The sequence below is a fragment of the Lycium ferocissimum genome, chromosome 11 (genome assembly GCF_029784015.1).
Source record: "Lycium ferocissimum isolate CSIRO_LF1 chromosome 11, AGI_CSIRO_Lferr_CH_V1, whole genome shotgun sequence".
NCBI lineage: Eukaryota > Viridiplantae > Streptophyta > Magnoliopsida > Solanales > Solanaceae > Lycium > Lycium ferocissimum.
Window position 1 is genome coordinate 32,021,308 of NC_081352.1, and position 27,978 is coordinate 32,049,285.

Sequence of the window (27,978 nt, forward strand, 5' to 3'; positions counted from 1 at the left end):
GGTGCTCTAGCACCCGATAAACCCGACGTAGACTAGGTATAGTTATATAAGAAATATATAAAATTTGGGTATAAACATTAAAAAAGCATTTTAGAAACCAATAAACAATGTTTGGTTTAAAATAACTTTAAAGGTTTGACGGCTAGGACGTCCTGTTTCAACCTCTAACCGCTAAGCTAATTTTAGTAATGATAATATTAATTGCAGTATTTTTTAGTGTTGCATTGGCACCCACTACCCTTAAATCCTGGGTCCGCCACTGTGTCTAATTAAATAAATTCGAAATACTTTTGAAGTGGGAGCTATAAAAAATGAAAGGGCGAAATTTGTGTAACATGAAAAATGATAAACGGTGAAGCAGAAAGCGTGTGTAGTACGTGTCACATCAAAGCAACAGCAATCGCAGAGACAAACTAACTAACGACCCCTCTGGTATTCTTTGAGGAAAAGCAAAGAGCATTATCAAATTCCCTTGGGAGACAACAAGGAGGCAAAGAGGCTCTCCTCTTCCTCCGCTGGTATCTTTCATCTTCCTCCCAACTTACTTTTTTTCTTCATTCATCATTTATATATATATTCTCTTTTCTCATGTATTCTAATGTCATTTCATCCAAAGACAGAAGATGGATGAAATATAATTGTAGATGGATAGCCAATTATTATTTGCTGCTCATTGTTGGTTACCTTGTCAAAATTAATCATCCGACTAGTCACAGCTTTTATCTTCTGTTTATTGCAAACTCCTGAAATTGAAAATGCCTTATCTTACATAAGCGCCTTAATCTTACACATAGCATTAAGATTTGTAACCACAAGATCAGATGACTTTGGTAAAAGAAAGAAACAAGATATATACATACTACCTGATCCGACTCATTGCTTCCACAAGTATACATTCCATCACCTAATTGCGTGATAAACTTTTGGAAATGAATGTTTTCCAGCAACACTTAGTGTTATTCAATCTCATGAATGACTAGCTAGTATGTTTCCTTCTTACATGCAGATCTTCCTTGTGTTGGATGCAGTGAAGATATATAATTAACTTCAAAAATGGCTTCGGTTAGCTTCAAATATTGGGATGATTGTGTGGATCCTCATGATCTGGAAGCCATGTGGGTCGATCCAGATGTTAGAGCCGAATGGCTTAACGCTGGAGAAACTAAGGGATCAAAAGTTCACCTCTCACGTGATCCTGATGGTCAGCCTTATCTAACACAAACAGAAATGAAGGTTGAGCTGTTTAGACATTCACTCATAATATGACTACTATTTTCTTTGGTCTTTTCCTTTACAGTCAACGAAATTTTGTACTCAATTACCTTAGTTGGACGGGAGATCTATGAAGAAATCCAGCCATGTCTATGAGTCATAGAGATTGATTTCACCCGCATTGCAAGTCCACGTGTTTCACAAAACTCGTGTCTAGATGCTAATACCATTTCCTCTATATATGTATTAGTCTCTCCAACCAACAATGTCTCAGAATCTGTTCTAGAAGTTGTGTTTAGCTTCTGGATTTGACTGAATACATAGTTTGCCTGCAAAAGCTATTTTTGACAATTATCCCTTCTATTGTTCTTTATGCAAGTTGTGTTGGATTTTGTCTTTACAGGCAGTAGCAGGTATTATTGTCCGAAGGCATTTTGTATCGCATATTGATTCGGTATGATTTCCAAGATCTGGAATGCATTACAATTACATGTTATAGAGAATTTCAGTGGCCAAATTTAGAAAATATTGAATTGTTCAAAAATATTGTTGCCTAAAACGTTCTGTTTTTGTATCACAAAGGGCACTGTATTATTGATGAAGTTGGACGGGTTGGGGGGTGATAGTGATTCAGCACATTCTCTATTTTCAAGGGGTTATGATAGATTAAATGTGGATGAGATAACTTGACGAGTCCATTGTTTTTGTGCATGACAAGGGGCAGTCAGCTAAACCTAGCGTCAAAGTCTCGTTTAATATATCACGGAAGACCTTTTCAATCAACAGCTGAAACATTCAAAGTGTTTTGTTGTTTCAGTTTCCTCTTCAACTGAATGCCTTTTGCTTTTTGTAAATTTTGATCTTGGATAAAATTCATGTTAATTTGTCGATGACCTTGTTTTCTCAACTTCTTGTTCACTACATGGATTTTATATATTTAAAATGATGGATAGTTTAAGATGAACCTTTCATGTAGTTTAAGATGAACCTTTCATTTTTGGGGTATGCTATGTTGCTAATTTTTCTACCATTATATGATTTGCACAAGTTGCATTTCATGAAGTCGAAGCCAGGACTTTTTACAAGTACATGCCTTATCTCCACTAGAATCTTTCATTATCTCAACCTGCAAGTATTGTTAGGTTGCTCAGTCAGAGGATGAATCAATTGAGTTTAGCAATTATCAACATTTTCTCTGTAGTTCACCTATGAGGTGTTTCCTTCCAATATTTTCAGGATATGCTTTGCGCTATTGCTGAGCTTGAAAGTGACCGGCAGCTTCTTGCAACACGGTACAATAAAAAGTCAAAAGAGATTACTATGGGAATTATGCAGATTTTGCCAAAAACTGCAGACTGGTTGGTGAGGTATTTGATTTTCTTTTTCCTTCTTGAGATTACGGGGAATTATGTGAATCTTACCAAAAGCTGCAGACTTGTCTTCTTTTTCTTTTTGATTGAAATGAGCTTAAGATACAATTTGTTTCAGTGATTTGGGTTACCGAACATATGAGGTGGCAACGGATTCAAAACTTCTTTACAAGCCTTTTGTAAATGTATATCTTGGAGCTGCATATCTGAAGTGGCTGTCAAATTATGAACAAAAGTAAGTTCATATGGTTATTTGTTCTTGTAGTATCTTCTTTCTATTTCACGTATCTTACATGTATCAGTGCTAAGGAATCCTAAAGATCTTATACCCAAGTGCCTAACTGTGGAGCTTTATGAGCAGAGAGAGAAGTGAAGAGTTCATGGTGAGAGCTTACAAGGGTGGTACTAAGAAGGCAACTCATAAGTCCACTTTGCCATTTTGGAGAAGTTATCTCTCTGTCAAACAAACCCTGCCATCGAGGTAGTTGTTCACATGCCATGATATCATTTCAGTTTGATCATTATTTTTTCTGAGTTTAATTGGAATTAAGGGCAGGAGAGTTCACCCTGTGTTACAATATGGTTTAACAAAGTGGGGTTATATCATATAAGGAAGTTGTATGTAGAAGAACGCTGCCGTAAGTATATACTTTTCTGAAGACGTGCTTCGAAATAATTAGGGGCTTTATCATCTATTCATCTTCTGTAATTTTGTCGCTTGTGGTTATACTAAATAAATTTGAATATACTATTTACTGAAAAGTTTCACCCTGAACAAATTTCTTGAGTTCAATCACCTGTAGTAGTGTCCACAACTCTACATATGATACCAAACGACCCAACATGATGCTAACTTAGCACTTGGATGCATAAGATAGTATAATTTCATGTGATACTCGGGTATCACTTTAAAAATATTTTATTCCAAAAAGAAATCAAGGTCTACTAGAGACCATAAACTTCCGTACCAGAACAACATCAGGTCGTACTAGACCAGTGGAACACATAGTTGAGAAAATGGCCTGATCAAAATTTCCATTGCTGGATTAATTTGGGAAGGTTACTAGAAATTCTTGTGAATATTTTCAAATGGAGGTCCCTGTATATTGTGACATCCTGATGAGTCCTACACAGAGACTCAATATTCAATTTGGAAGATATACAGAATCTGTTGTGTAAATCAAATAAGGTTGAGTTAGAGACGGGTGGAAATGAGGCTTAGAACTGTTGCAATCTCATCTGACCAGTCTGCTTATCATGTCTAGCTTTTGATAACATGGTATTGGGGAGAGTGCTATTTGAAAATTAGGAGTTAAACTAGCAAGGATGTGATGGGAGCATATCTCTAGTCTCAAGCCTTCATGAGTCATCTCTAGAGTTTTATTACCTGTCGATCCTTGATGAGGATACAATCTTAGAAAAGGGGGCAGCCTGTGATACCATTTTAGTCTCACATTTGGGTGTATTCATTTGTAAAACTAAATCTTCTAGTTGAGATTTTTTATGAATCAGTCCTCGTGATTGATAACACTTCAGTAGGATCTCAGCAAAGGATGATCACCATTTTTGCCGTAGTAAGCAGCAGGGGAAGTCATGCTCATGGTCAAAAGAGTCATCTGGAAACTAGTGACAAAGTGAAGGCATATTTTATTAGGCACCTTAGGTTCATGAGAAGGTTAAATACTACTGTCGGTATATGATTGTGTTAGTATGCAAGATGACTATCGTCTTGTCAATTTACATGAACCACGCATATGCTTTTGATTTGTACATACTGCTATTTTTTAATAAGTAAATGGATGATGTACCTGTTCCTAATATTTGCTATACTATCTATGACTTTTGTAGGAAAATCTTTGACGTCAATCCTTTGCCCCCTTCAGCATCTGCTTCTGGAATTCCTGAAAAGAAAGGTAGTGTGAGCATAACTAATAAAGCATTCATCTTCTCTCTCTCTTGTTCTTGCAAAGTGCATATAACCATCTCTGTGAGAATGTACAGTAGGATAACTTAAATGTGGTGGGAAGGTCGTGAAGCTTGATTACATTCCCTATGTCAGTTCATTTAGTGTCTTAAGCAAATGAAAAATTAGTACATTTGTCCAATTCAGTGTATGTCAATCTCTTAACGGCTATAGAGACTTAAAGAGAAGAAAATTAGCATGTTTGTCATGTACTTCGTATGCTTGGACATTCTACGGCTATAGAGACTTAAAGAGAAGAAATTAGCACGTTCATCATGCTTCAGTATTCCTTGTGTCTCAATTTCTGTAACTGTTATTATCATAATCTGTCTGTCCTGTGTCAGCCAAAAGTAGCACTCAATCTTTTCACAATCTCTTGTATGTTTCTTTCATTTGGTTCAGGTCCAGTGAATACAACGTGGGATTCTAGAACTTGTACAGAAGACATGGAAGAAATGTGGAATCATCTCAGCGTGAGCAAGGAGTGGAGCAAGTCAGGGGAGAAAAGAGGCCATGTACGGTTTTCTCATGATACTGAAAAGAGACCATATCTTTCTCGGGTAGAACTGAGGGTAAGTTAGTATGCATAAAACTGTAAAATCTAGTAAGAGTTGTTGGAATGCTTCTTGTCCTGGAGATGATGCCATTTGACTTTGATGATCTTCAATTGTTAAAACTAGCTGCGTTTTTTCAAAATTGACAAACTTTCAGATCGTTTCTAGTTATATCTTGATTAACTGGAAAGATAGAGAGCTATTTTGCTTCTATTTTGATTATTTTCATTTTGGAACTTTGTATGCCTGTACATCGTTGAAGGGTAAATGTATGACTTTTGAGTTTTTATGGAAACAGGTTCCTTAACCGAGTTGTTTGGATATCAATTTTCTGCAAGTTCTTAATTTCTGAATTTCTGACATACCCATCTTGTTGTAGGCAGTTGCAGAAGTAATTATTTCAAAATACTTCAGCACAAGAGGGCTGAAACCTGTAAGTATTAGGTCCCTGGGTGGCATCTCTTTTGAGCATGAAGCTACTGAAGTGATTAAAGTTCACAAATATTAATATAGTATTATTCATCGTAAAAGATCTGCAGAGAATGAAGAGACATCTATGAATGTAAAAGAGAGTGGTTAAGCTCAATTTTGGACAATTAAACAGGAAAAAATTGAATGTAGATCATCTTTAAACTTCTAAAGAGATTTGTTGATTGAAAGAAGTAGAGGATTTCAAATTTCATGCCACACCTGGCGATTTTAGTATATCGTAATGGTTAGTTTACTATATAAAGGAATTATTTTTTTGACCATCAAATGGGATTGCTAGAAGAGTGCTTGTGTTTTTTCTCTTCTCTTCCACCACTTGGTCGAAAGAGGAAACTTAATGAGGATATTTCTTTTTTATTGCAGACTGTCCTGTGTGCTATTGCTGAGATCGTGACCATGCGTTTTGTTGAGGGAATTGGACAGCGTACTGGATTGATGGGAATTGACTATCCCACATCACGCTGGCTACACAAGTATGTGACCAAAACCTTCTTGTAATAAAATGTCATTTTCGTCTGGTTTGATCTGATCTAGTTTACTTTTTACTTTCTATTTTCTTTATTCTTTAGCAATTTGGTAACCTATTCTTACTTTGGTTAAGTTCTCTGATATTAGACTTCCAAAATCTGTTCTCAGAGTTGCTTAACTAATTTGACAGTTGAAGTAAGAAAAGAAACAGTACAGAAGGCCAATGAGATATACTTACTAATTAATTGCTAATGCGTCTTCCAAACTTGCTGTTTCACATGAAAACTAGGGACTTGGGCTACAAGGCGTACAAAGTGGAGTCAGTTGAGGATCTTACAAAGCCATTTGTTTCCATGTACTTTGGCGCAGCCTATGTGGCTTGGCTATCAGAGTACGAGGGAAGGTAAGTCCTCTATTGTTGCTACCCACTGATTTGGGACTATGAGATACCACGACTATGTGTGATATAGGATTGATTGATTGATTTTGCCAAATATATATTGTTAGAGAAAGGAGTCTCCAGTTTGTTGTCCAGGCATATCTTGCTGGACCCCAGAATGTGAACTTGCAGGAGACCGGTCCTATGTGGCTTAGATTTGAGGAAGCACTAAGCCGTTATGAAGATTCAAGAAGGTAGGCATTAGTTATATATCTGATTGACTAACCTAATGGCCTTGAATTCTGATGAAGGTTTGTATTTTCAGGGAAGCAGCAGGTAGTTGCAATATTTTGTGAAGTTATGGTATAACCAAGTCCCAAGTATTTCACCAAATCATTGAAGGGTTGCTTAACAACAGAGAAAGGAAATATTTGCAACATCACCAGTGCAATGTACACATTTCATGCAGTCTTCTTTGTTCTTACATTATGTAAATTTTCGTTGTATGTATATGGGATCACACCACTGTAAAATATAATTTCATTTACGGAAGTCTTACCAATATGCTGAGAAAATTCGTATAAATTCAATGTTTTCACCATGTGTCTACATTGAAGCAATGACCGAGCTAAATAGCGGGAAGGAGATTAAATTAAATTCCCTTGTTAAAAAATTATATTGTGGCAAAAATATAGTTTTTTGGTTATATATATATATATATTATACACTATTGATGGCCCTTGACGTACCAAGGAAGTCTTGTGAAATGGGAAAGGGAGTTTAAAAATTGCTTTTAAGTCAAATTTTGAAATACAAAACATGATATTTTATTGTTTTTGTCAGTTGGATTGTGTAAATTGGAGTCCGGAACCAAAATGGCCCCAAAAAAATCATTTTGAACCAAAATACCCCAACAAAAAAAAAAGTCACAAAAATACCTTTAGCGTAGTAAAATACTATGCTAAAATAGTTCACGGAGACGGAGCTGTTAACTGCTTTATACTGCTCTAAAGATTTTTTTTTCATAGCGCAAAGATTTTACTGCACTATAGCTAGCACTAAAAAAAAAAAAAATTTGGTAAACTTTTTTTTTTTTTGCAACACTTAGTGTGTTTTTTCATACTTTGATCAACGATTAGTCGTGTGTCAAGACTCCGAAACGTCAATATTTTATATAGAACCTGATATTTTTTTCTGCGTAAAATAATGTAGGCTTAATACATCTAGGATACGTAGACGTTCGGATAGTCATTTTAGGGGTTAACAAGGTGCTCGAAGTAAGTTTTGTTTGAAAAAACTTAGTGTTTTTTTCATACTTTTACCAATGATTAGTCGTGTATCATGACTCCGAAATGTCAATATTTTATATAAAACCTAATTTTTTTTTTTGCGTACAATAATGTAGGCTCAATACATCAAGGATACGTAGACGTTCGGATCGTCATTTTAGGGGTTGAAAAGATGCCCGAAGTAAGTTTTGTTTGAAAAAACTTAGTGTTTTTTTCATACTTTGACCAATGATTAGTCGTGTGTCAAGACTCAAACGTTAATATTTTATATAGAATCTGATATTTTTTTCTACGTACAATAATGTAGGCTCAATACATCAAGGATACGTAGACGTTCGAATTGTCATTTTAGGGGTTGAAAAAGTGCCCGAAGTAAATTTTATTTGAAAAAACTTAGTGTTTTTTTTCATACTTTGACCAATGATTAGTCATGTGTCAAGACTCCGAAACGTCAATATTTTATATAGAACCTGATATTTTTTTCTGTGTACAATAATGTAGACCCAATACATCAAGGATACGTAGACGTTCGGATCGTCATTTTAGGGGTTGAAATGGTGCCCGAAGTATTGTTTGAAAAAACTTAGTGTTTTTTTCATACTTTGACCAACGATTAGTCGTGTGTGAAGACTCCGAAACGTTAACATTTTATATAGAGCCTGATATTTTTTTCTGCGTATAATAATGTAGGCTCAATACATCAATGATATGTAGACGTTCGGATCGTCATTTTAGGGGTTGAAAAGGTGCCTGAAGTAAGTTTTGTTTGAAAAAGTTTTTTCATACTTTGACCAACGATTAGTCGTGTGTGAAGACTCCGAAACGTCAATATTTTATATAGAGCCTGATATTTTTTTCTGCGTACAATAATGTAGGCTCAATACATCAAGGATATGTAGACGTTCGGATCGTCATTTTAGGGGTTGAAAAGGTGCCCAAAGTAAGTTTTGTTTGAAAAAACTTAGTGTTTTTTTCATACTTTGACCAATGATTAGTCGTGTGTCAAGACTCCGAAACGTCAATATTTTATATAGAATCTGATATTTTTTTCTACGTACAATAATGTAGGCTCAATACATCAAGGATACGTAGACGTTCGAATTGTCATTTTAGGGGTTGAAAAAGTGCCCGAAGTAAGTTTTGTTTGAAAAAACTTAGTGTTTTTTCCATACTTTGACCAATGATTAGTCATGTGTCAAGACTCCGAAACGTCAATATTTTATATAGAACCTGATATTTTTTTCTGTGTACAATAATGTAGGCCCAATACATCAAGGATACGTAGACGTTCGGATCGTCATTTTAGGGGTTGAAATGGTGCCCAAAGTAAGTTTTGTTTGAAAAAATTTAGTGTTTTTTTCATACTTTGACCAATGATTAGTCATGTGTCAAGACTCCGAAACGTCAATATTTTATATAGAACTTTGATATTTTTTAACGTGTACAATAATGTAGGCCCAATACATCAAGGATACGTAGACGTTCGGATAATCATTTTAGGGTTGAAAAAGGTGCCGAAGTAAGTTTTGTTTGAAAAAACTTAGTGTTTTTTTCATACTTTGACCAACGATTAGTCGTGTGTGAAGACTCCGAAACGTCAATATTTTATATAGAACACGATATTTTTTTTTCGCGTACAATAATGTAGGCTCAATACATCAAGGATATGTAGACGTTCGGATCGTCATTTTAGGGGTTGAAAAGGTGCCCGAAGTAAGTTTTGTTTGAAAAAATTTAGTGTTTGACTGTAAGACTATTTTAGTCAACTTTATATGTTGAGAAAATTAGTCAGCTTATTTTCAAAAATTGAAACCACAGAAGTGAAATTGACATTCATAGCTACATTACCCCAGAATTTTTACGTTGAAATCTATTGCGTATCATCATATTATAAGTAAATAAAACTGAAAATTTCACGCCAATTTGGGGGAAAATTGAAATTGAATGGGATAAAAGGTGTTTTTTAAAAAAATCGGCTAGACCAAACCGCCTTGTGGCTATTTGTCCACAAAGATCTCGGAAAAATACCCAAAATCAAAAAAAAAAATCGCGTAAATCGGACGTCCGAGCGCAAAGTTATGACCATCTAAAGTTTGACCACTTTACAACTAGTTTTTCTCCCTATATTTTTTAGAATTATATTTATATTCAAGATAAAGTTATGTCTTGATTAAAAAATAACACGCTTAAATCAAAACTTTAAAAAATAAAACACCCTAAAGTTTCCAAACAAAACTTACTTTGGGTACCTTTTCAACCCCTAAAATGACTATCCGAACGTCTACGTATCCTTGATGTATTAAGCCTACATTATTGTACGCAGAAAAAATATCAGGTTCTATATAAAGTATTAACGTTTCGGAATCTTCACACATGACTAATCGTTGGTCAAAGTATGAAAAAACACTAAGTTTTTTCAAATAAAACTTACTTCGGGCACCTTTTCAACCCCTAAAATGACTATCCGAGCGTCTACGTATCCTTGATGTATTGAGCCTACATTATTGTACGCAAAAAATATCGTTCTATATAAAATATTGATGTTTTGAGTCTCGACACACGACTAATCATTGGTCAAGGTATGAAAAAACACTAAGTTTTTTCAAACAAAAACTTACTAAGACTTTTTCAACCCCTAAAATAACGATCCGAACGTCTACGTATCCTTGATGTATTGAGCCTACATTATTGTACGCAGAAAAAAATATCAGGTTTTATATAAAATATTGACATTTTAGAGTCTTGATACACGACTAATCATTGGTCAAAGTATGAAAAAACACACTAAGTGTTGCAAAAAAAAAGTTTACCAAATTTTTTTTTAGTGCTACTATAGCGCAAAGATTTTCTCAAGCGCTTATGCCAAAAAAAAAAAAATCTTTAGTGCACTAAAATAATGTCTTTAAAGCAGAATATTTTAGCGCGCAAGATTTTACCGCTTGAAAGGTAGTTTTGTAACTTTTTTTTGTTGGGATATTTTGATTCACTTGGTTCCGGACTCTGTAAATTGATGACTCCGCTGTCGTACGGAAGAGTGGATATGATCACATGAACCGCAATGATAACACGAAGGGCAAGGGCACAGCAAAAGGCGGATCTAAGAATTAAAAATGCAGTCCAAGTGGGAATTGGGAACGGAGCTAATTAATGAATGATGAGTAAAAATACAGTGAATAATTATGATCGAGGAGGAGATGCACGCATTGCACCACCCAACAAATAAATAGTACTCCCTCTGTTTTCTTTTTTCTTATTGGAAAAAGAACAATAAGGTCTTTTAGCAATTTAGCAACTCTCAAGAAGAACATTATTGTCGTCTGTACATGGACTATAGAAGTAGAAATAAATTGTCCCAAAAAGAAATAGACTTATTTAAGGAGGAGTAAAAAAACAATGGAGAAAAGAAAGAAATAAGTTTAAACAGGGGCAAATATATTATCATATAAAGGGAAAGGGGTCAAAAATACCTCTCTATTTTGGGAAAAGGGCTAAAAATATCCTTTATTACAAATTTGAGTAAAAAATGCCCCTTATGTCATTAAAGTTTTCAAATATATCCCTGTCTTAATGAAAATTCCAACATAATTCGATTTTATTTTTAAATCCGCTTCATTTAAACCTGATCCAATTATATAAAAAACCCACCAACTTATTCTTGAGTACTACATCTGGAGCCGCTAGGCACATGAGCAGGTAGCTCATATGGGTTTTTATTTAGTTGGTCGGGTTTAAATGAAATAGGTTTTAAAATGAAATAGGATTATGTTGGATATTTTTATTAAGACAGGGTATATGTGAAAACTTTAATGGCGAAAAGGGTATCGTTGATTCAAACTTTTAATGAAGGATATTTTTTAGCCCTTATGCCAAAGTATAGAGGGACATTTTTTACCCTTTTCCCTTATATATATTAAAAAAATAAAGAAAAGAGAGGAGCTTAGAGCATAGGGGTGAAGGAAAGAGAAAGGGATCATTGTGCATTGTTTAGATAGAGACGGAAATGAAAGAGATGCATATACCGCTGCTGCTCTAGTTACAATTCAAATGTCAAAATGGCGGTTAAGGTAACTCTCTCTATTTCCTTTCATTGTTTCCCTTTCTTCCGTCTACGTTTTCTTTTGGTTATAAGAAGAAGAAGAAGAAGAAGAATACAACACATTATGAGTTTTCGATCGCCCAGCTCTTTGCTTCTACTTGTTGTTCACCTCAAACCTACGCCATTGCTAATTTGGAACCATACATACATCTCTCACTTTATTTGACCCTGAAAGCTGACAAATGATAGGACAAATTCTTCATTATAGATGCTAAAATGTGATAAAGAGGTGATACTAGATCCAGCTAAGCTTGGAGAATAGGAACACATTTTCAATACTGCACTGCAATGTGAAATTTGAATTAGAGGGCATGGGCGGGCTATGTGTACACTTTGGGATGGATTTGAAGCTCAAGCTAGAGGGGGAATATCTGTATGAGTTATTGTTGAATATGACTCAACTAGCCTATCAAAGAAAAGTCCACTCCTCCTTTGACTTTCCCAAATTTGGTTGATATCTTTTAAATTTTCTTGCACTGTTAATAACTCGAAATCTCCTCATATACATTTTTTTTCTTCTTTTTGTGCAGCATTAATGGTTTAAGAAGTGTACTTGGGAGTGTTTGTGGCTTCAAAGAGAAATTGCCTTTCATGTATTAATTGAGATTCGAATCTTGTTAGAGCAATATCGTATTAGTAGCTAGTAATGTACCTCCTACCGTCCACCGCTTCCAGTGCATATATCTTGGGAAACTTTGGATAAGCTTGTTCTAAGCATAGTGTTTAATATTGCATTTTGGTTCGTGGTGCTCCTTTATAGACATAGCTGAGTATTCTGGCATCCATATCTATCACCATTGAGGTTGAATTTATAGGGGTTGTGGTCTAATTTGCTATGGACCAATCAAACGATGAGAATTGTATTCAGTTCGCTTCTCCTGAATATCCAAATACAGAATTTCGACCTGAACCTCAGGTTTTTACATTGGACCCTCCTGATCATTTACATCATAATTTAAAGGCTCCAAATGATAATCATTCCGAGGCTAAGCCTGTGCTTAATTTCTCTTTACAAACAGGAGAAGAATTTGTACTCGAGTTCATGCGTGATCGTGTTAATCCCGGGAAAAATTATGTTCCCAGTACTTCAGGTGATCCTAGTTTCCCGCAAGGTTACTTGGAGCTAAAAGGCATCTTAGGCATCAGTCATACTGGATCTGAAGGTGGTTCAGACACTTCCATGCCAGCGATGGTTGAAAAAGGTCCCAAAGAATTTGAGAAACAGAACTTTTCTTTACATGATCACAAAAATTACAATGGGTCAGTGCAATCAGTGCAACAAAAGTCATCGGATTACAACAGTTTTGGCCCTCTTTTGTATACCTCATCTGGAACATGTGATGATTCAGTGGCAAAGCTTAAGGCAATGTGTAGCTTCGGTGGTAAGATATTACCTCGGCCTAGTGATGGGAAGCTCAGGTATGTTGGTGGTGAAACACGGGTTATCCGCATCAGGAAGGACATTACATGGAAAGTATTGTGGCAGAAAGCTGTAGCAATATATGATCTAACTCATATTGTAAAATATCAACTACCTGGGGAGGATCTTGATGCTTTAGTTACTGTATCCTGCGATGAGGATTTGCAGAATATGTTGGAGGAGTGCAATGTCCTAGAAGATGGAGATACTTCAAAAAAGCTTAGGATTTTCTTGTTTTCCATCTCTGACTTGGATAATGCTCATTCTAGTTTAACGAATTCAGATGCAGATTCTGAGTTTCAGTATGTAGTAGCCATCAATTCATTGGAAACGGGATCAAGAAATAGCTCAACTTTGCATTGTCTAGGTTCTTCTGCGAACAACTTAGCTGAGTTGGATGGAAATAACATTGAGGACTCAGGTAGATCTGTTATGGGCTTTGTGGGTGCAAATAACTTACCTTCAGCTGGTTTTGATGACTCATCATCGATTGCTAAATCTGCTCAGCCTAATGTACCTGGGGCCTCCAGTGCTTATGATACTGATTTACGCTTTCATTATGGCCAGATGGAAAATTGTTATGACAGTAAGCAGCAGCAGTTCCAATGCGGTTATAATTCTAATTCTCATTTCTCAGCTGCTCAAAGTGCTACTCAGTGGTCCAATGGTGTAGCGGACCCCCATATTGAAGGTCAAGTCTCCCAAACACGAGCAAAACAATATGGACCTGATATGTACAATAAGGCTTTCGTTCCTGAGTCTGTCACCGTAGCGGTTGATTCAACAGATTTAAGCTTCTTTGATCCTGCTCCACCAACTCAGAGGGGTTTCTGTTCTATGCAAATTCCAAGAGGGCAGGTAGAGTTGCTTAACAGGTTATCAAAGTCGGACGATTCACACAATTCACAGTTTCTTGCAACTCATGCACGTACTGATATTGCACAGCCAGAAATTCTTAAAGATTCCATCGACAAAATGCAAAATCTGAACATGAATGAGCAGCTTGTTTCTACTCAGAATTTGAAGCTGGTTATTCCAAATGCTGCAAATATGAAAAATGACGTGCATGTGGATCAGGTTCACGTAGCTAATCAGAAAACAGTATGCACCGACAATAAGTATACAAACTTCTTAGTCAAGCGGATGGAGGATGAAGGATCAAGGCCAAACCCACTGGCACATGTGGATGCTGACAACAACCATGAAGATGTCGGGGGTATTCATCTTGAAATCCATCAGGGTGATAGGGCTGGCAGCAACTCTCAAGAGCAATCTCAACCTCCAGATTGGACGGGAAATTACAAAAAGTGTGTTCTTCAAGGTGAACCATCTGTTGTGTTACCCAGGTCTGAGCAAGGAGATATCTTGATTGATATTAATGACCGGTTCCCTCGTGATATCCTGTCTGATATATTTGCAAAAGCTATACTTTCTAATAGTCCATCCGATATTCCTCTAGTGCAGCAGGATGGAGCTGGTATGAGTTTAAACATGCAAAATGAGGAACCAAAACACTGGTCATATTTTCAAAAATTGGCAGGTGATGGATTTGTTAGGAAAGATATTTCGCTAATTGACCAAGATCACATTGCATTCTCACCTGGTCTCCAAAAAGTTGATGAAGAGCCTTCTTCAACAATCAACTTGGATCCGCAAATAAATAGTGTTGAGGATAGTCCCACAGAGCTGTTTCATGCACTTGGCAAAGTTGATAGTCAATTTCAATTAGGGTTTGGTGCAACCCAAACAGAAGTTAGCGAGGACATGCATGATGATGATATGATGGATAAATCTAGGGCGTTAGACATCGATTCTGAGGTTTGTTTCTCAGCCAATATATGACTTAATAGAGCTTGTCTTACTGTATATTGTTCAGCTAAGAATTCTTTGATCCCTTGTGCTCTTAGGATGGGTTTAAAAATGTTGGACTGCCTCTAGGTCGTACACTTGCGGAAATTGACATCAACTCTCTGCAGGTAATCTTTCAAATTTTGCACTCTTGAATCTAAAGATGAGTCAGGCACATAAGGAATGCCTAATTTATGCAACTTAGGGGTGCGGCCCCTCCCCCTACCCTACATGAATTCGGGATGCTTTGTGCACCGGGCTGCCCTTTTTTGCAACCTGTAGGGTGATTATTGTGATGAAAACTATTAACAGTTGTAAGTTTGGATCTAATTTCTTGTGCACCAGTCTGTTGTAATTTAACTGTTGGTGAATTATGGATTTAGGGAAGCAATTAAATATGTTCCTTGAGTAAAAAGGCTGAGAGATGAAAGATCTCCAGGTGCTCATAAAGGGAGGATAGGTGGGGGACAGCTTACCTTTCTGTTCATTTGCATGCTATTACATGCACGAAGGTGCACTTTAGGAAGGAAATAGATATTGTTACTGAAGTTAAAAGGCTTAGAAAGGAAATGAGTTTATGTTATCCTGTAGGGAGGAAAGGCGGGGGACATTATGGACTTTCCACTGTGGGGAGGGAAGTGATATGTCTAACTACGGATATTCTGTACATTTGCTAGGAGGAAAGTTTGGGTAGTCTGCAGCTGGAAGCTTTTCATATGTTGGAGGGGAAGTTTTCAAATTCATTGAATTTTCATTCCTTTCCTATTGCTCAGATATTGAAGTGACACCCTGTCTCTGAGATATCCTGCCATCACTTTACTAACCCTCTTATTTCCTGCTGTCAAACATACTGCTACAAACTGGGTAGAAGAGTGGGTGTAGGATCTGCTATATTGTACAGCCTGCTATCAAATTCATTTTTAAATAAATTATTTGCTTAAGAAGCGAAGCTTCTCCCAAGTAGTTCCCAATAGTCCTCGTTCTCACGTGGCTTACTTGCAGATCATTAAGAATGAAGACCTTGAGGAACTGAAAGAACTTGGTTCAGGCACATTTGGCACAGTGTATCATGGAAAATGGAGAGGAACAGATGTTGCCATTAAGCGGATAAAGAAAAGTTGCTTCACTGGGCAATTATCGGAACTAGAGAGATTGGTAACCTTTCTTAACTCCTACTGATCCAAGCGGTTCTCCCCCAATTTCTCTTCATAGCTTTGTCTAGTGCCTAAAGCATGTGTATTTATAGTCTTTCCCCTTTCCAGGCCATAGAGTTCTGGAGAGAAGCTGAGATTTTGTCAAAGCTTCACCACCCAAATGTTGTGGCATTTTATGGTGTGGTGCAAGATGGACCAGGAGGTACACTAGCTACTGTGGCAGAATACATGGCTGATGGTTCGCTAAGACATGTTTTGATCCGCAAAGATAGGTAGAACCCAGTAGTATGAGCTCTCAGATGTTTTGCACGCATTCCAAACTAAACAATATCTGGATTATCAGTTTCTCCAAGAACATGAAGAATCTTATTCACTCCTATTTTTAGCCTTGTTCCCTGTTATGATATTATATTCACCTTTTACAGGCATCTCGATCGCCGTAAACGACTCATAATAGCAATGGATGCGGCATTTGGTATGGAGTACTTGCATTCTAAGAATATTGTGCATTTTGATCTAAAATGTGACAATTTGCTGGTGAATTTGAAAGATCCATCACGACCTATCTGCAAGGTCTAATCTTGATACTGTTGGTGTTTGATAGATATTCTTAACTATATATATTGCATGTAGCTTGAGTTTCCTATCAAAAAAAAAAATTCGAGTGAGGTTTCCTAATAAACTATTTGCCAGCAACTGTAAAATCAGTATCTGATATTTTGTGATGGACTTGTTAGGTAGGTGATTTTGGTTTATCAAAGATAAAGCGAAACACCTTGGTTTCTGGTGGTGTGAGAGGAACGCTACCATGGATGGCTCCAGAGTTGCTAAATGGTAGCAGCAGCAAAGTTTCTGAAAAAGTAAGACGCCAACCTCATGTTCCTCTATTTATCTCACTTTAGGAAAGTGAGAATTTCAAGTCTGGCTGGTATGGACCAGGCATTTCTTTTGTAATCTTTAACTTGTACTCCTTTGACTGTGTCTCAATTTATGCAGTACACTTTTCTTTTTAGTCTGTCCAAAAAGAACGTCACCTTTCTATATTTAGAAACAATTTAATTTAAAAATTTCAATGTTACCCTTAGAGATGATTTACAATGATTTATATCCACACTCAAATGTCTAAGGCTGTTTTTGGACCAAAAATTTCAAGTCTTTTTTTTTTTTTCTTAAACTCCGTGCCTAGTCAAACGGTGCCACATAATTGGGACAGAGGGAGTTGTATCTTTTATAATTCTGAGATACCCCTCGTTTCAAGCACAAGGGCCCCTTAAGTTTGAAACTGTCTGTGCTGTACTTTTGCACTTCTTGGTCCTTTAAAAAAAAAACAATCCCTATTCCTTGCAGGAAAACTCTAAAGGACTAGACAAAAATGTTGAGTCAAAAAGGCAATAGTTCCTCTTACTGTGCACGTCAGCCCCCCCCCCCCCCCCCCCCCCCCCCACCCCCGCGCACACACACAAAAAGCACTTATGTTTTGCCTTCGGGCAGTGGCTTGAGCGCAATTTCACAATTTTATTGCTTTATAAAATGAGTTTCATTCTCCCACATTAATTTTTGATATTTCGCTTACCCAATAGAAAATGTTAAAGGCAATAACAGTTTGTCTTGCTTTAAGGATGGAAGTCATTTCTTCCTTAATTTCTCGTAAATCAGAGCATCCTTGTCCCTATTTCAATCTTTATGGATTTGACAGTATCATCAGAAGTTGAAACATTCATTTCGGATGTTTTCTACCTGTTTGATGGATAATTGGAATAGTTATAGAGTTGGGAGTTAGCATCCTATACTCCCTACATTTAGGTACTTATCATGCTTAGGCGAACTGTTAACGATCTTTCTTTCTCTTGACTATTCAACAGGTCGACGTGTTTTCTTTTGGTATTGTCCTGTGGGAGATTCTCACTGGAGAGGAACCTTATGCCAATATGCATTATGGAGCTATTATAGGTCAGCTCTTTACTTTTCCATGTTTTAAGTTTTAGCTGGTATCAAGTTGGCGTGTTATGAGCTAGGATAGGTCTTGAACCAACTTGTATATCAGTGTGGAACTACTTTTCTTTTTGGTTGAAAATCAGCAAGCTAAGTAGGAAGCTGGATCCTGACTATTATGAGTTATAGTGTCCAGTGTTGTCAAAGGGGAGCTTAAGCCCTGAAGCGAGGCTCAAAACATGTTGAGCGCTTCTTCTCGCTTTATGTGCGCTTCAGTGTCATCATCAAGTCTCTAAGATATACTTTTCCTTGCCAGTGAGCCTCTCTTGATGTGGTGACACTAGATAATTGATATTTCACTTTATCGTTATGTTTTTACAATTTCTTTGTCCATATATTTGTTATTCATGCTTATTGTTATTGTCTTGGACTAAACATATACATATTTGTATGTTCGCACCATTGCGCCTTTTTTCATTAAAGCCCACTCTTTATTTGCGCTTTGCGCTTAAAGCCCCGGGTGACCTTAGAGCTTTTTTGCGCTTTTTGCTTTTGATAACACTGATAGTGTCTTGAACCAATTTGTATATCTATTAGTCATCTCCCCGGCAACCATTTATGCATACACTCCTCTCTAGCAGGTGTCGCTTCTCTATTTTAAGATCGTTCTAGTACTACTATCTCTCCGACAAGCAGCGCTACTACTTTCTTCACGACTGACATTTCTTGTTCTGTCAATTCAAGTTGTACTGATAATGTTGGGTAGATTTACAAAACCATGTCTCTTTTCCATGATTAAAAATTTCCTTTTTGTTGTGCAGTTACCAACAACTTTCTCGACGAAAAAATCCAACACCGTTCTTTTTTTATTTTTATGACTGTGCACTATTCCAGCTAGATTTTGGTGTCAACTTTTATGTTTTCAAAATAAGCAAACTCAAGTTGGTTTCTCACTTTGAATTTGAGGAGACCTATTACAATATCAAGAGAATACGTGTCTAGATTAATACCTGTTTAGATTCATTATACTGACTGAGGAAAATCTTGCAGAATATTCTATTTAGTTATAAGATATTTACATACCTTATTTGTCACACCCCAACCTTGGGGGTGTGGCCGGCACCCAAAGGGCCGAGCGAACCAACGGTGATATCTAAACTCTGTAACGTGAATCATAGGCCGACGAGGCCGCTGAATAACAATAGTAAGAAGTATATCGTAACAACCTGCAAGCAGAAAAAGCCCAATAACACATATATGCATTACAAGGGCCAACAAGGCCACAACCAAGAAAGACAACTAGTCAGAAGGCCGGCAAGGCCAAACGCAATACCTGTACACTGACTGATAGTCTGTAAGCCTCTAAGAGCACTAATATGCATCAACTGGTTGGGAGCCATACTCTGTATATATATATATATATATATGCATGCATCCTATTTAATGACTCTGACCAGCAACTCCGGAGAATGGAGTGCGAACATCCCTGCTGGACTTTGGTATCCTACTAAGAAAGGTACAACAATCCGGCCACCGTACAAAAGTGGGGCATGATCACAAATTAAAAACGCGTCAAGAAAGATGTACCGAGTATGTAAAAAGAAGCATAAACATAACATAAGCATAAGAGATACAGATAACTTGGGAAAAGATGTAGAGACAACCTGAAACTCTGAACGAGGCCACTGAGGGCGACCATAATCATGACATAAATGTAAATGCATGCCCGTAAAATCATTCCTCATTGTAGAGGCATATATCATATCATATAACAATAATAAATCCCTCTCGGGTGAGCTCATCATCATAACATCATCTCTCGCCCAACCGATCGTTGACAACGCATACGTGCCTACCCTACCGCCTACAACACGGCTCGGAAAAAGAACATGTCTAGGTGCACCATATAGTTGCCTACCCGCCGACTATAACGCGACTCGGTAATGAAAATAAATACATATATATAAGTGCAATGAAAGACTGACTTCAGAAGAAATATCATGGAAAGAGTCGAAGTGACCTATTGTCGTTATCCTCCGACTATCATTAATGTCACTACGTTTATCATTATTTGATCATTAGGCCAAAGAAGTAAAAGTACAAGGAAATATCTTGTTATGAATTATTCACGAAGCCAAAGTTAGCCAAACTCTTACGAAATATGATCGATGCAACTTTTATCTAAAGAGTGTGCCAACGAGAGGTTCATCACCTCGGAGCAATGACAAGATAAGGATTAACTCAATTAAAGGAAGTACAATCAACTCACTTTGACGCAAGAGTACCATAACTAATATCATTCTTCATTCGATAAACAAGAGGGATACGAAAATGTGAAAGGTACTTCAATACAAGCTATTCATGAAAAGTGGTAAGCTTAACCATTTTGGGACATAATCGACACAAGTTGAACGGAAAGTCTTTTAATCGATAGCCAAAAGGAGACGTGGACCATAATTTGGGACAAGTCATAGATGAAGATGTGTCACCAACTATCATGGACCGCGATCGATCCAAGTTAATGGAACAAATTTTTCAATGAAAGGTCATTTGAAATCTAGTCATGCCACAAAGAGAATAGAAAGCCCTACATACCTTGTCGATGGAGTTATAAATGTTTCCCGAGTCCTTGAATGCCTTACGAACGATCACCTACATCATACGATCAATATGGGATCAATTCCAAGTTCATCGCTTATGGAAATACTCATTGAGGCATTTCATCGAACAACTTGCGGGCGTAAGTTCGTAGGATCATTTGTAGTTGATTTGTTCATTCAAGACTACCATTTTTATTCTCTTTTACTCCTACTCTTCCTTATCAATCCATCCATAACTTCATAGCTCCAAATAATACATTCAAACCACAAGAAACAGCCCCAAACAATCAAGTTCCTCCATAAGAGTTCCTTAGAGTTAATAAAGACTTGTCCTATGGGATTTCTTCTCCAATTTCTAGGTTAAATATTTGTAGAAGCTTAAGAGGACCATGAGAAGGGTAGAACATACCTTAAACTTCAAGAGTCACTCCAAAACAAAGATTACTTCAAGTTGAAGATTTCTTCCGAAAAACGAAACAACGAAGAAACGACGATTCTACGATTACCACGTGATTCCTTACGTTAAAGTTACTTGATTAGCCTTTGGATTTGGTTATGATTGATGGAGAAATGTTTGAGAGAGTATAGGGAGTGTTTAGGGTTTGTTCTTTGAAGAGAAATGAGGTTCCAATCTGATTTGTGGGTCTTTTATATAAAAAGGAATAAGCTGCCACCGACCTAGAGCACTGTTCCCGCGACAGTTTATGTCCCTGAATGGAAATGCGAATATCTCTCTACTCCGATGTCGTATCGACGAACGGTAAAATGCTCTGGAAACTAGACTGGTAGATCTTCGATTTGGTAGGTGGATCACCCCGTAACTCCAAGTAGATTGAGAGAAAAGCTCCGAGACATCTGACCCAAATTTCAGTGAAATTTACAAACTTAACTTGCGACGCCCTTTGTCGACTTTTGTATTACAACTCTTTTGACTTCCAAACTTAACAAGAGACCATTATACAATTCAAATACTTCATATCATTACTTGCTTAGCATGTGGAGCACTCCTAATCTCACCCAAAAGTACAAGTTATCGTATTCCCAACTTGCCGATTTTTGACGAAACTCATGCTTCTTTGATTCATTCACCCTCCAAATCTTCCGCCACTTACTAATATTATTTATAGATTCTTGTAACCATTTTTATTAATAAAATCAATCCCTTTATCCTCAACATAATTTCTTTTTGAACTTACGTCGACTAACTCATGATGCGACTTTAACGTGCGAAAATCCGAGGTGTAACATTATTCTTGTTGAAATTGATTATCTACCATAGTTTACAAGGTTTATGGCTCCTATATATGGAGCAAATCAAGTCAATGAGAAGTTTCTGATGCTAGCGCACCATGTGATCTAACACCTAAGAGTGTGGCCTAGTGGCCAATGACGTGAATGCAAACCTTGGAGACCAGGGAAAGGCAAAAAAAAAAAAAAAAAAAAAAAAAAAAAAAAAACTGGGTGATAGCAGTTACTTGGTACAATTGTCGAGGTGTGCACAAGCTGTGTTGCACGTCATCATTATTTTAAAAAAAGAAAAGTGCAATATGTAATATGTGGTTAGGCGTAAGTCTTGGGTTTGAACCCTGTCGTAGACAAAAAGTGTGGTATTTAAGGGGAGAAGGATGAAGGGATGGACCCATTACCCAACGAGTTTCGAACCATACGTTATTGGGCCCAGAGATTTCTCGATTATAAAGAAAAAGGCCAATGACAAGTTTCTTCAGTTTTTCACATTTAGAAGTGGATTTGCAAGTCAAAAAAGGGGCTTAAGATTAGGAGATCCTGTATCTTCTTTTTGTTCATATTGGTGGTGGAATTTGCAAGTCTTATATTGAGGAAATTAGTTGCAAATGGATGGATCAAAGGCTTTAATATAGAAGGCAGAGATCACAGATGTAGAGAAGTCTCACATGTGCTGTATGCAGATGAAACTTTGCTGTCATGTGAAGCAGAGAAAGAGCAGTTACTACATATAAGAGGGATACCATTGACTTTTGAAGCAGTGTTTGTATTAAAAGCTAACCTGGCAAAAAGCAGCACATTTTCTGTCAATGCAGACAAAAAAAATTGCATAATTGGCTGAAATAATGGGATGCAAATAGAACAATTTCGAACAGTGGATTTGGGTCTAGCTTTGGGAGCAAAGCAGGAAGATCAGGGGGTTTGCCAAGGCACCATTGATAAGTGTGAAAAGAAGTCTTAGCACCTTTGAAAAGGCAATATTTGTCATTTGGTGGGAGATTGACTTTAATAAATATTGTATTGGATGGTATTAAAACATATATTATATATCTAATTGCAATCCCAACAAATGGAGAAGAGATGAAACATGTTGAAGAATGATTTCTTATGGGAAGGAAATTCTGGAAGGGGAAAATTACATTTAGTAGGCGTTTGGCCATAGAAACCAAAAACTTTTTTACTTTTTTTTGGAATTTTGGAGTTGGAGTTGTGTTTGGCCATAATTTTTGCAAATAGTATTTTTTTTTTGTTGAAATGCACTTGTTTTGGTTGTGAAAAACTTGAACAACAAGTTTTTGTATTTGGAATTTTCATGGCCGAACACTAATTTTTGAAAAAAGTGAAAAAAATTTCCCGAAAAAGTGAATAATTCTTATGGCCAAACAGGTCCTTAGTTTAATGGTCCACTATTATGAAAGATGAAGAGAGAGGGTAATGGGAGTAAAGCATCTAAGAATTCACAATAAAAGCTTTTAGTGTATGTGGGTTTTGGAGATATATATTTATGATTAATGGAAGGAAATACAACAACAACAACAACATACCTAGTGTAATCCCACAAGTGGGGTCTGGGGAGGGTAGAGTGTACGCAGACCTTACCTTTACCTGGGGAGGTAGGGAGAGATAGGGAGGCTATTTCCGAAAGACCCTCGATTAATGGAAGGAAGATAATCTCAAATTATGTAAAAGATGGAGACCTTTGTTCCAATCCAGCGATATCCTAATGGTGTTGCAATGTGGAAGCAAATAAGAGGGTTATGGAAAGAGTTTCATGAAAATACTTAATTAAAAGTGGGGCAATGGGAAAAAGATTAAACTGTTGAGTGAAAAGTGGTTGGAGGATATGACACTAAAAGTTCTTTTTCCAGAATCTTCTCTTTGTTAACACAAGGATTGCAGGATTGGTGATTGCTCTTCTGAAAATGGATGAAACCTGCAGTTTAGGAGACATTCTAATGATTGGGAGATTGAAGGTGTGAACCTTCTGCTGCAAAAATTGAGGTGATTGTTGGGGATAGGGAGGACTCACACACGGACTGCCAGTAGAGATGGGAAGTTCTCTGTTAAATCCTGTTATAAATAGCTTCCTTGTTCATAGGTCAAAGCGGATTGAAAGTTGTCTCTCATTTCAAGGTATAACTTGAATCCATGTGCTTCATATTCGCCCAGAGTTCGCTACCAGGAATGTGGCCATCCCTGCCTGAAAATGTTTCATGCTCAAGGAGACAAAGTACATGAACAATGGCCTGCTAAGATGATCGGGGAGACCAAAGTTCCTCCTAAAACGGCATGTTTTGGATGGGTTGCTTGCTTGACTCGAGAAACTACAAAGACTTTGAAGAAACCAGGCAGCTTTTCATGCGTTGCAGTCAAATTTTGGAAATCTGGGGCCCTATGTTCTTGAATTTATTTGGTTTTCATTTGGTGATTCCTGAGGGCCCAAAGCAATTGCTTAAGTGCTGGCAGCATCAGAGGATTACCGAATGGCAAAGGCAAAGCTGCAAGTCAATTCCATTATGCATGATCTTGTTTACAACTTATGTCCTGGTTTAAACATTTTTTTCGTATTATGATGACTCCTAGTGCTATTCACCTGGTCTGTTCTTTTGTCAATTTGCTATTTTAATCAGGCTAGTCACTTTTATACATTCTTCCTTGTGCATAATCTTGTTTGCAACTTATGTCCCCGTTTGAACCTTTTGTATAATGTTGATCCTTAGTGCTATTCAACAGTTTTATTCTTTTGTTGATGTATTTTGATCAGGCTAGTCATTCTGATACATTCTTCCTCGTATGCAGGAGGTATTGTGAACAATACTCTGAGGCCAACAATTCCTGGCTACTGTGATCCAGAATGGAGGTGCTTGATGGAGCAATGCTGGGCCCCAAATCCCGCATCAAGGCCCTCTTTTACAGAAATTGCTAGTCGATTACGGTTATTGTCTTCTGCTTTCCAGCACAAAACTACCGGTCACAAGGCATCTAACTAATAGCTGTCTACCTTCCACTTGTTTATGTGGTAAATTAATTCATTTTGTTGAAACAGCAGGCATTATGCTCAGGCATTTATATAAACAATTGCTCTACATATGAGGATCACTTTTGTATCAGGGAGAGCTACTTATATTTGCATATCCTGTTTGGGAAAAGCAAGAAAACAAGTCTTTTATTCATTCACAATACTCTTTTGGCATGCCAATCATTATACATTTCACAATTGAAAAATTCGCGACCCATTTGCAGTCAATTCTGTTCTGCCTTTTGAGCTGCAGCGTTTCTGCTGAGTTTGCCACCAGTGTCCTTGGAATTTAGCATAAAGTACCATGACCAGTGAAGAAATAATCCTGCTTTTTAGAGTTCGGTAATCTTCTGCTACCGAGGAAAGAATTACTTGATTTATTGCAACTTTTCATACCTGGGAAGATCTATTATTATCAGAAAGCATCTTCTTGGTGCCCTAAGTTTTAGGGATTCCGCACCGGATTTCACATCTTGTAAGTTGGGTATCAAAAAGTGAATCTAATGAAACTCACAATTTGTGGGGCAAAGCACGTGGATGTTAGATGGAAATGTAGAGAGCTCTAAAAATTTAAAGCCATTATTGCTGCTGATGTTCCCGTGAGTAATTGTCAATCAATAGGAACCTTCTTGTCAGTTAGTATTATTTTTCTCAATGAGGCGACTCAAGAGTAAGATTTGTCCAATATCTCAGGAGGATGCAACATTGTTGACTTCCCAAGCAGATGCAAACATTATTGACCTTCCTTTCCATCCCAGCAGAAGGCAGCCCTTGTCACTGGCTAGACTATAACCATCGGAACCATAGACTGAAAGCATCATACGAGCCTGGCTCATACACTTGAGTCCTACTACCTGAAAACCGGCACGTCCAAGTTGTCTGCGCCATTGGTCTGCCCTTTCATGCCTCTTGATTCTATCCGATCCTTCATAGGCGACAATGTTCCGAATCTCCTCCGCGTAATGACACTTCTCTATCATAGTCCTTGTGGCGGAGTCACGTGGGAGGCTAGCCTCAAGCGAATCAAAGATGGCAGAATAATAGTGAAGTGATTCCAAGAATCTTCCCAGAAAGAAAGGGCCATTGTGGTTGGCGTCCTGTTCCACCACAGTAAGCAGTGTAGGGCCTAATTTTTTGATGGCTTGGAGAATGGTCTTGAGGGATCCTCTGCTCTCTTTCACGTACTTGTGTAACTGTATGACGCTATTCACGATTAAAGCCTCCCCTTCTCTTACATGAAGCTTCTCTCTGGTGAAGAGGGACGCTGTTATTGGCTCCTTAATCAACTGGAACTCTAGCCGAATCCCTGAACAAGTAGCAGCAACCTCCTCCATAAGGCTCTTCAATTCCAAAAGATCCTGAGGATCTTCAAGAATGCCCGTGATGCGGACTAATCTGGGAGGAGGTGGATCTGCTTGTGCAGTTAATGTTCTAATTAAGGAAGGCCATTGAAGAACATGGATCATGCCAAGATCAATGATGTGCAAGCATTCCTTCCCTCTGGCAGCATGGCAGATAGCATCATTTGCAGCCATAAAACCAAAAGACATATATGGAGTGGTTTGGTGCAACCAATGATAAGCCTCTAGTTTCTCCGCTCTAGAAGCTGCTAATTGTTGGTCCAATATTAATGTTGCACCTGCTGCATTATTATTATAGTTTCTATGGTGAAGCAACATTAGTCTGGATTGAAGTCCCAAAGCAAAGCAATAGGAGACCCTTTGGAGGGAGTCACCAAAAGGGGTGACAGCAGGCCAGATTTGAGCAAGCAATGAATCAGAAAGTCGAGTGTCCCTACAACCCACAGCCTCAGCACAAGCCAAAAGCAAATGAACAAGCTGAAGCCCCTGATCCACCTCATGGTCATGCCTAATTGTGGCCTTTTCTTCTTTATCTTCATCTTCTTCACTAGGCATTTCAGGCCTCTCTGCTACGATAGGATCATCGCTAGAGCTACAAGCCTCCAGTACACTGTCCCTAGGTTCTTCATCGGTCAGCATTGATAGATCTTCGTAAGAATCATTGAGTTTCATTGATGTGAAGTCTCCAAGCTCTTCATTATCATTATTCATATGCTGCTGATCAAGAGGAAGATTGTCGTCGACGTAACAATCAATGTTGAAGAAACTATCAACAAATTCTTGCTCCTCCCGGGAAGAGGCTAAATGCTCAGGGGGGTTAGTATAAGTGTACAGTTGGGGGAAGTCACCATTTTGTGCATGTTGTTGTTGTTGGTCGATCATTCGGGCGGCAGCACAAAATTGTCGAATGGCAAAATCTTGGTAGTTGTAGCTCTGATCAAAGGAGAGCAACCAATCCGAATTCATTGCTTTGCGCAGAGCAGCAAAATTATTTGAGGGCTTTATATATCTATGTGCAGGTAACACAGCGGGGAGGGGGGGGGGGGGTTATTATGTGTTGGAAAATGGAGCAGGCAAACTTAGGGGCCGGTCCCCTACATTAGAATAATATTCGACAAGAGAATTTTGACAATGGACAACCCCAACAAGATGTGAGGAAAGCTCTTCTTGTTTATTTTAACTCATCAAAAGTTTCTCTCTCTTGTTTACGCATGAAATATTCCAGCATAAGAAGGACCCTCTGGATTTTCTTTTTCTTTTCTTTTTTCCCTTACTATTTCATTGTTGCCAATTGTTAAGATTTGCTATTTAAATGCCAATAACTCAAGACAAGGTTAGCACGGAAAAGGATTCCCCAACGTGATTAACATTGTGCGGAGGCTTCTTGAAGGTATAAATGAAACGGAAAATAATTAGTCAAAATTATGGTTGGAGAAGAATACATTGGGAAGTGGGGTCATCATCTTATGCACAGTTCATGACAAACCCAGCACCGTTGCCGGCAATATTTTTGTGCTCCCTCCATTCATTCCACTTTTACTTTTACACGCCTCTTAAAGAATTAATAAATAAAGTATGT

The 27,978-nt window shown here is 37.6% G+C and overlaps 4 protein-coding genes across 7 annotated transcripts in view; 3 read left to right on the top strand and 1 right to left on the bottom strand.

Moving 5' to 3' along the window:
* Positions 1-27,978, top strand: part of LOC132037924 (peroxisomal 2,4-dienoyl-CoA reductase [(3E)-enoyl-CoA-producing]) — an 82,131-nt gene that overhangs the window by 46,697 nt on the left and 7,456 nt on the right. The window lies entirely within an intron of this gene.
* On the top strand, positions 366-6,946 carry LOC132037565 (uncharacterized). Of its 3 annotated transcripts, none has more exons than XM_059428091.1 (13): positions 366-518; positions 1,007-1,233; positions 1,616-1,666; positions 2,449-2,579; positions 2,701-2,817; positions 2,944-3,063; positions 4,431-4,495; positions 4,948-5,117; positions 5,479-5,532; positions 5,952-6,061; positions 6,346-6,459; positions 6,564-6,689; positions 6,761-6,946. In XM_059428091.1, the coding sequence occupies exons 2-13, from the start codon at positions 1,054-1,056 to the stop codon at positions 6,789-6,791; spliced, it is 1,269 nt and encodes a 422-aa protein (XP_059284074.1). In that variant the 5' UTR covers positions 366-518; positions 1,007-1,053; the 3' UTR covers positions 6,792-6,946. The 3 variants fall into 3 exon arrangements, with proteins under 3 accessions (XP_059284074.1, XP_059284077.1, XP_059284076.1); XM_059428094.1 differs by having other exon boundaries at positions 468-518; positions 1,029-1,233; XM_059428093.1 differs by lacking the exon at positions 366-518 and adding an exon at positions 599-888.
* Positions 11,659-25,199, top strand: LOC132035872 (uncharacterized). Of its 2 annotated transcripts, XM_059426022.1 has the most exons (10): positions 11,659-11,788; positions 12,351-12,736; positions 12,840-15,058; positions 15,148-15,216; positions 16,091-16,243; positions 16,351-16,514; positions 16,668-16,815; positions 16,980-17,102; positions 18,105-18,192; positions 24,819-25,199. In XM_059426022.1, the coding sequence occupies exons 3-10, from the start codon at positions 12,863-12,865 to the stop codon at positions 25,007-25,009; spliced, it is 3,132 nt and encodes a 1,043-aa protein (XP_059282005.1). In that variant the 5' UTR covers positions 11,659-11,788; positions 12,351-12,736; positions 12,840-12,862; the 3' UTR covers positions 25,010-25,199. The 2 variants fall into 2 exon arrangements, with proteins under 2 accessions (XP_059282005.1, XP_059282004.1); XM_059426021.1 differs by having other exon boundaries at positions 12,351-15,058.
* On the bottom strand, positions 25,350-27,930 carry LOC132035873 (GRAS family protein RAD1-like). Its single transcript, XM_059426023.1, has one exon. It carries the CDS (start codon positions 27,363-27,365, stop codon positions 25,728-25,730), a length of 1,638 nt encoding a protein of 545 aa, XP_059282006.1. The 5' UTR covers positions 27,366-27,930; the 3' UTR covers positions 25,350-25,727.

Excerpts from the sequence above, each read along its gene's own strand:
- LOC132037565 (XM_059428091.1), top strand. The coding sequence starts at position 1,054 with ATGGCTTCGGTTAGCTTCAAATATTGGGATGATTGTGTGGATCCTCAT. Across the intron at positions 2,818-2,943 it reads CTGTCAAATTATGAACAAAA|AGAGAGAAGTGAAGAGTTCA; the intron begins GTAAGTTCATAT and ends CTTTATGAGCAG. Across the intron at positions 5,118-5,478 it reads TTTCTCGGGTAGAACTGAGG|GCAGTTGCAGAAGTAATTAT; the intron begins GTAAGTTAGTAT and ends ATCTTGTTGTAG.
- LOC132035872 (XM_059426021.1), top strand. The coding sequence starts at position 12,656 with ATGGACCAATCAAACGATGAGAATTGTATTCAGTTCGCTTCTCCTGAA. Across the intron at positions 15,217-16,090 it reads TTGACATCAACTCTCTGCAG|ATCATTAAGAATGAAGACCT; the intron begins GTAATCTTTCAA and ends GCTTACTTGCAG. Across the intron at positions 18,193-24,818 it reads GCATTATGGAGCTATTATAG|GAGGTATTGTGAACAATACT; the intron begins GTCAGCTCTTTA and ends CCTCGTATGCAG.
- LOC132035873 (XM_059426023.1), bottom strand. The coding sequence starts at position 27,365 with ATGAATTCGGATTGGTTGCTCTCCTTTGATCAGAGCTACAACTACCAA.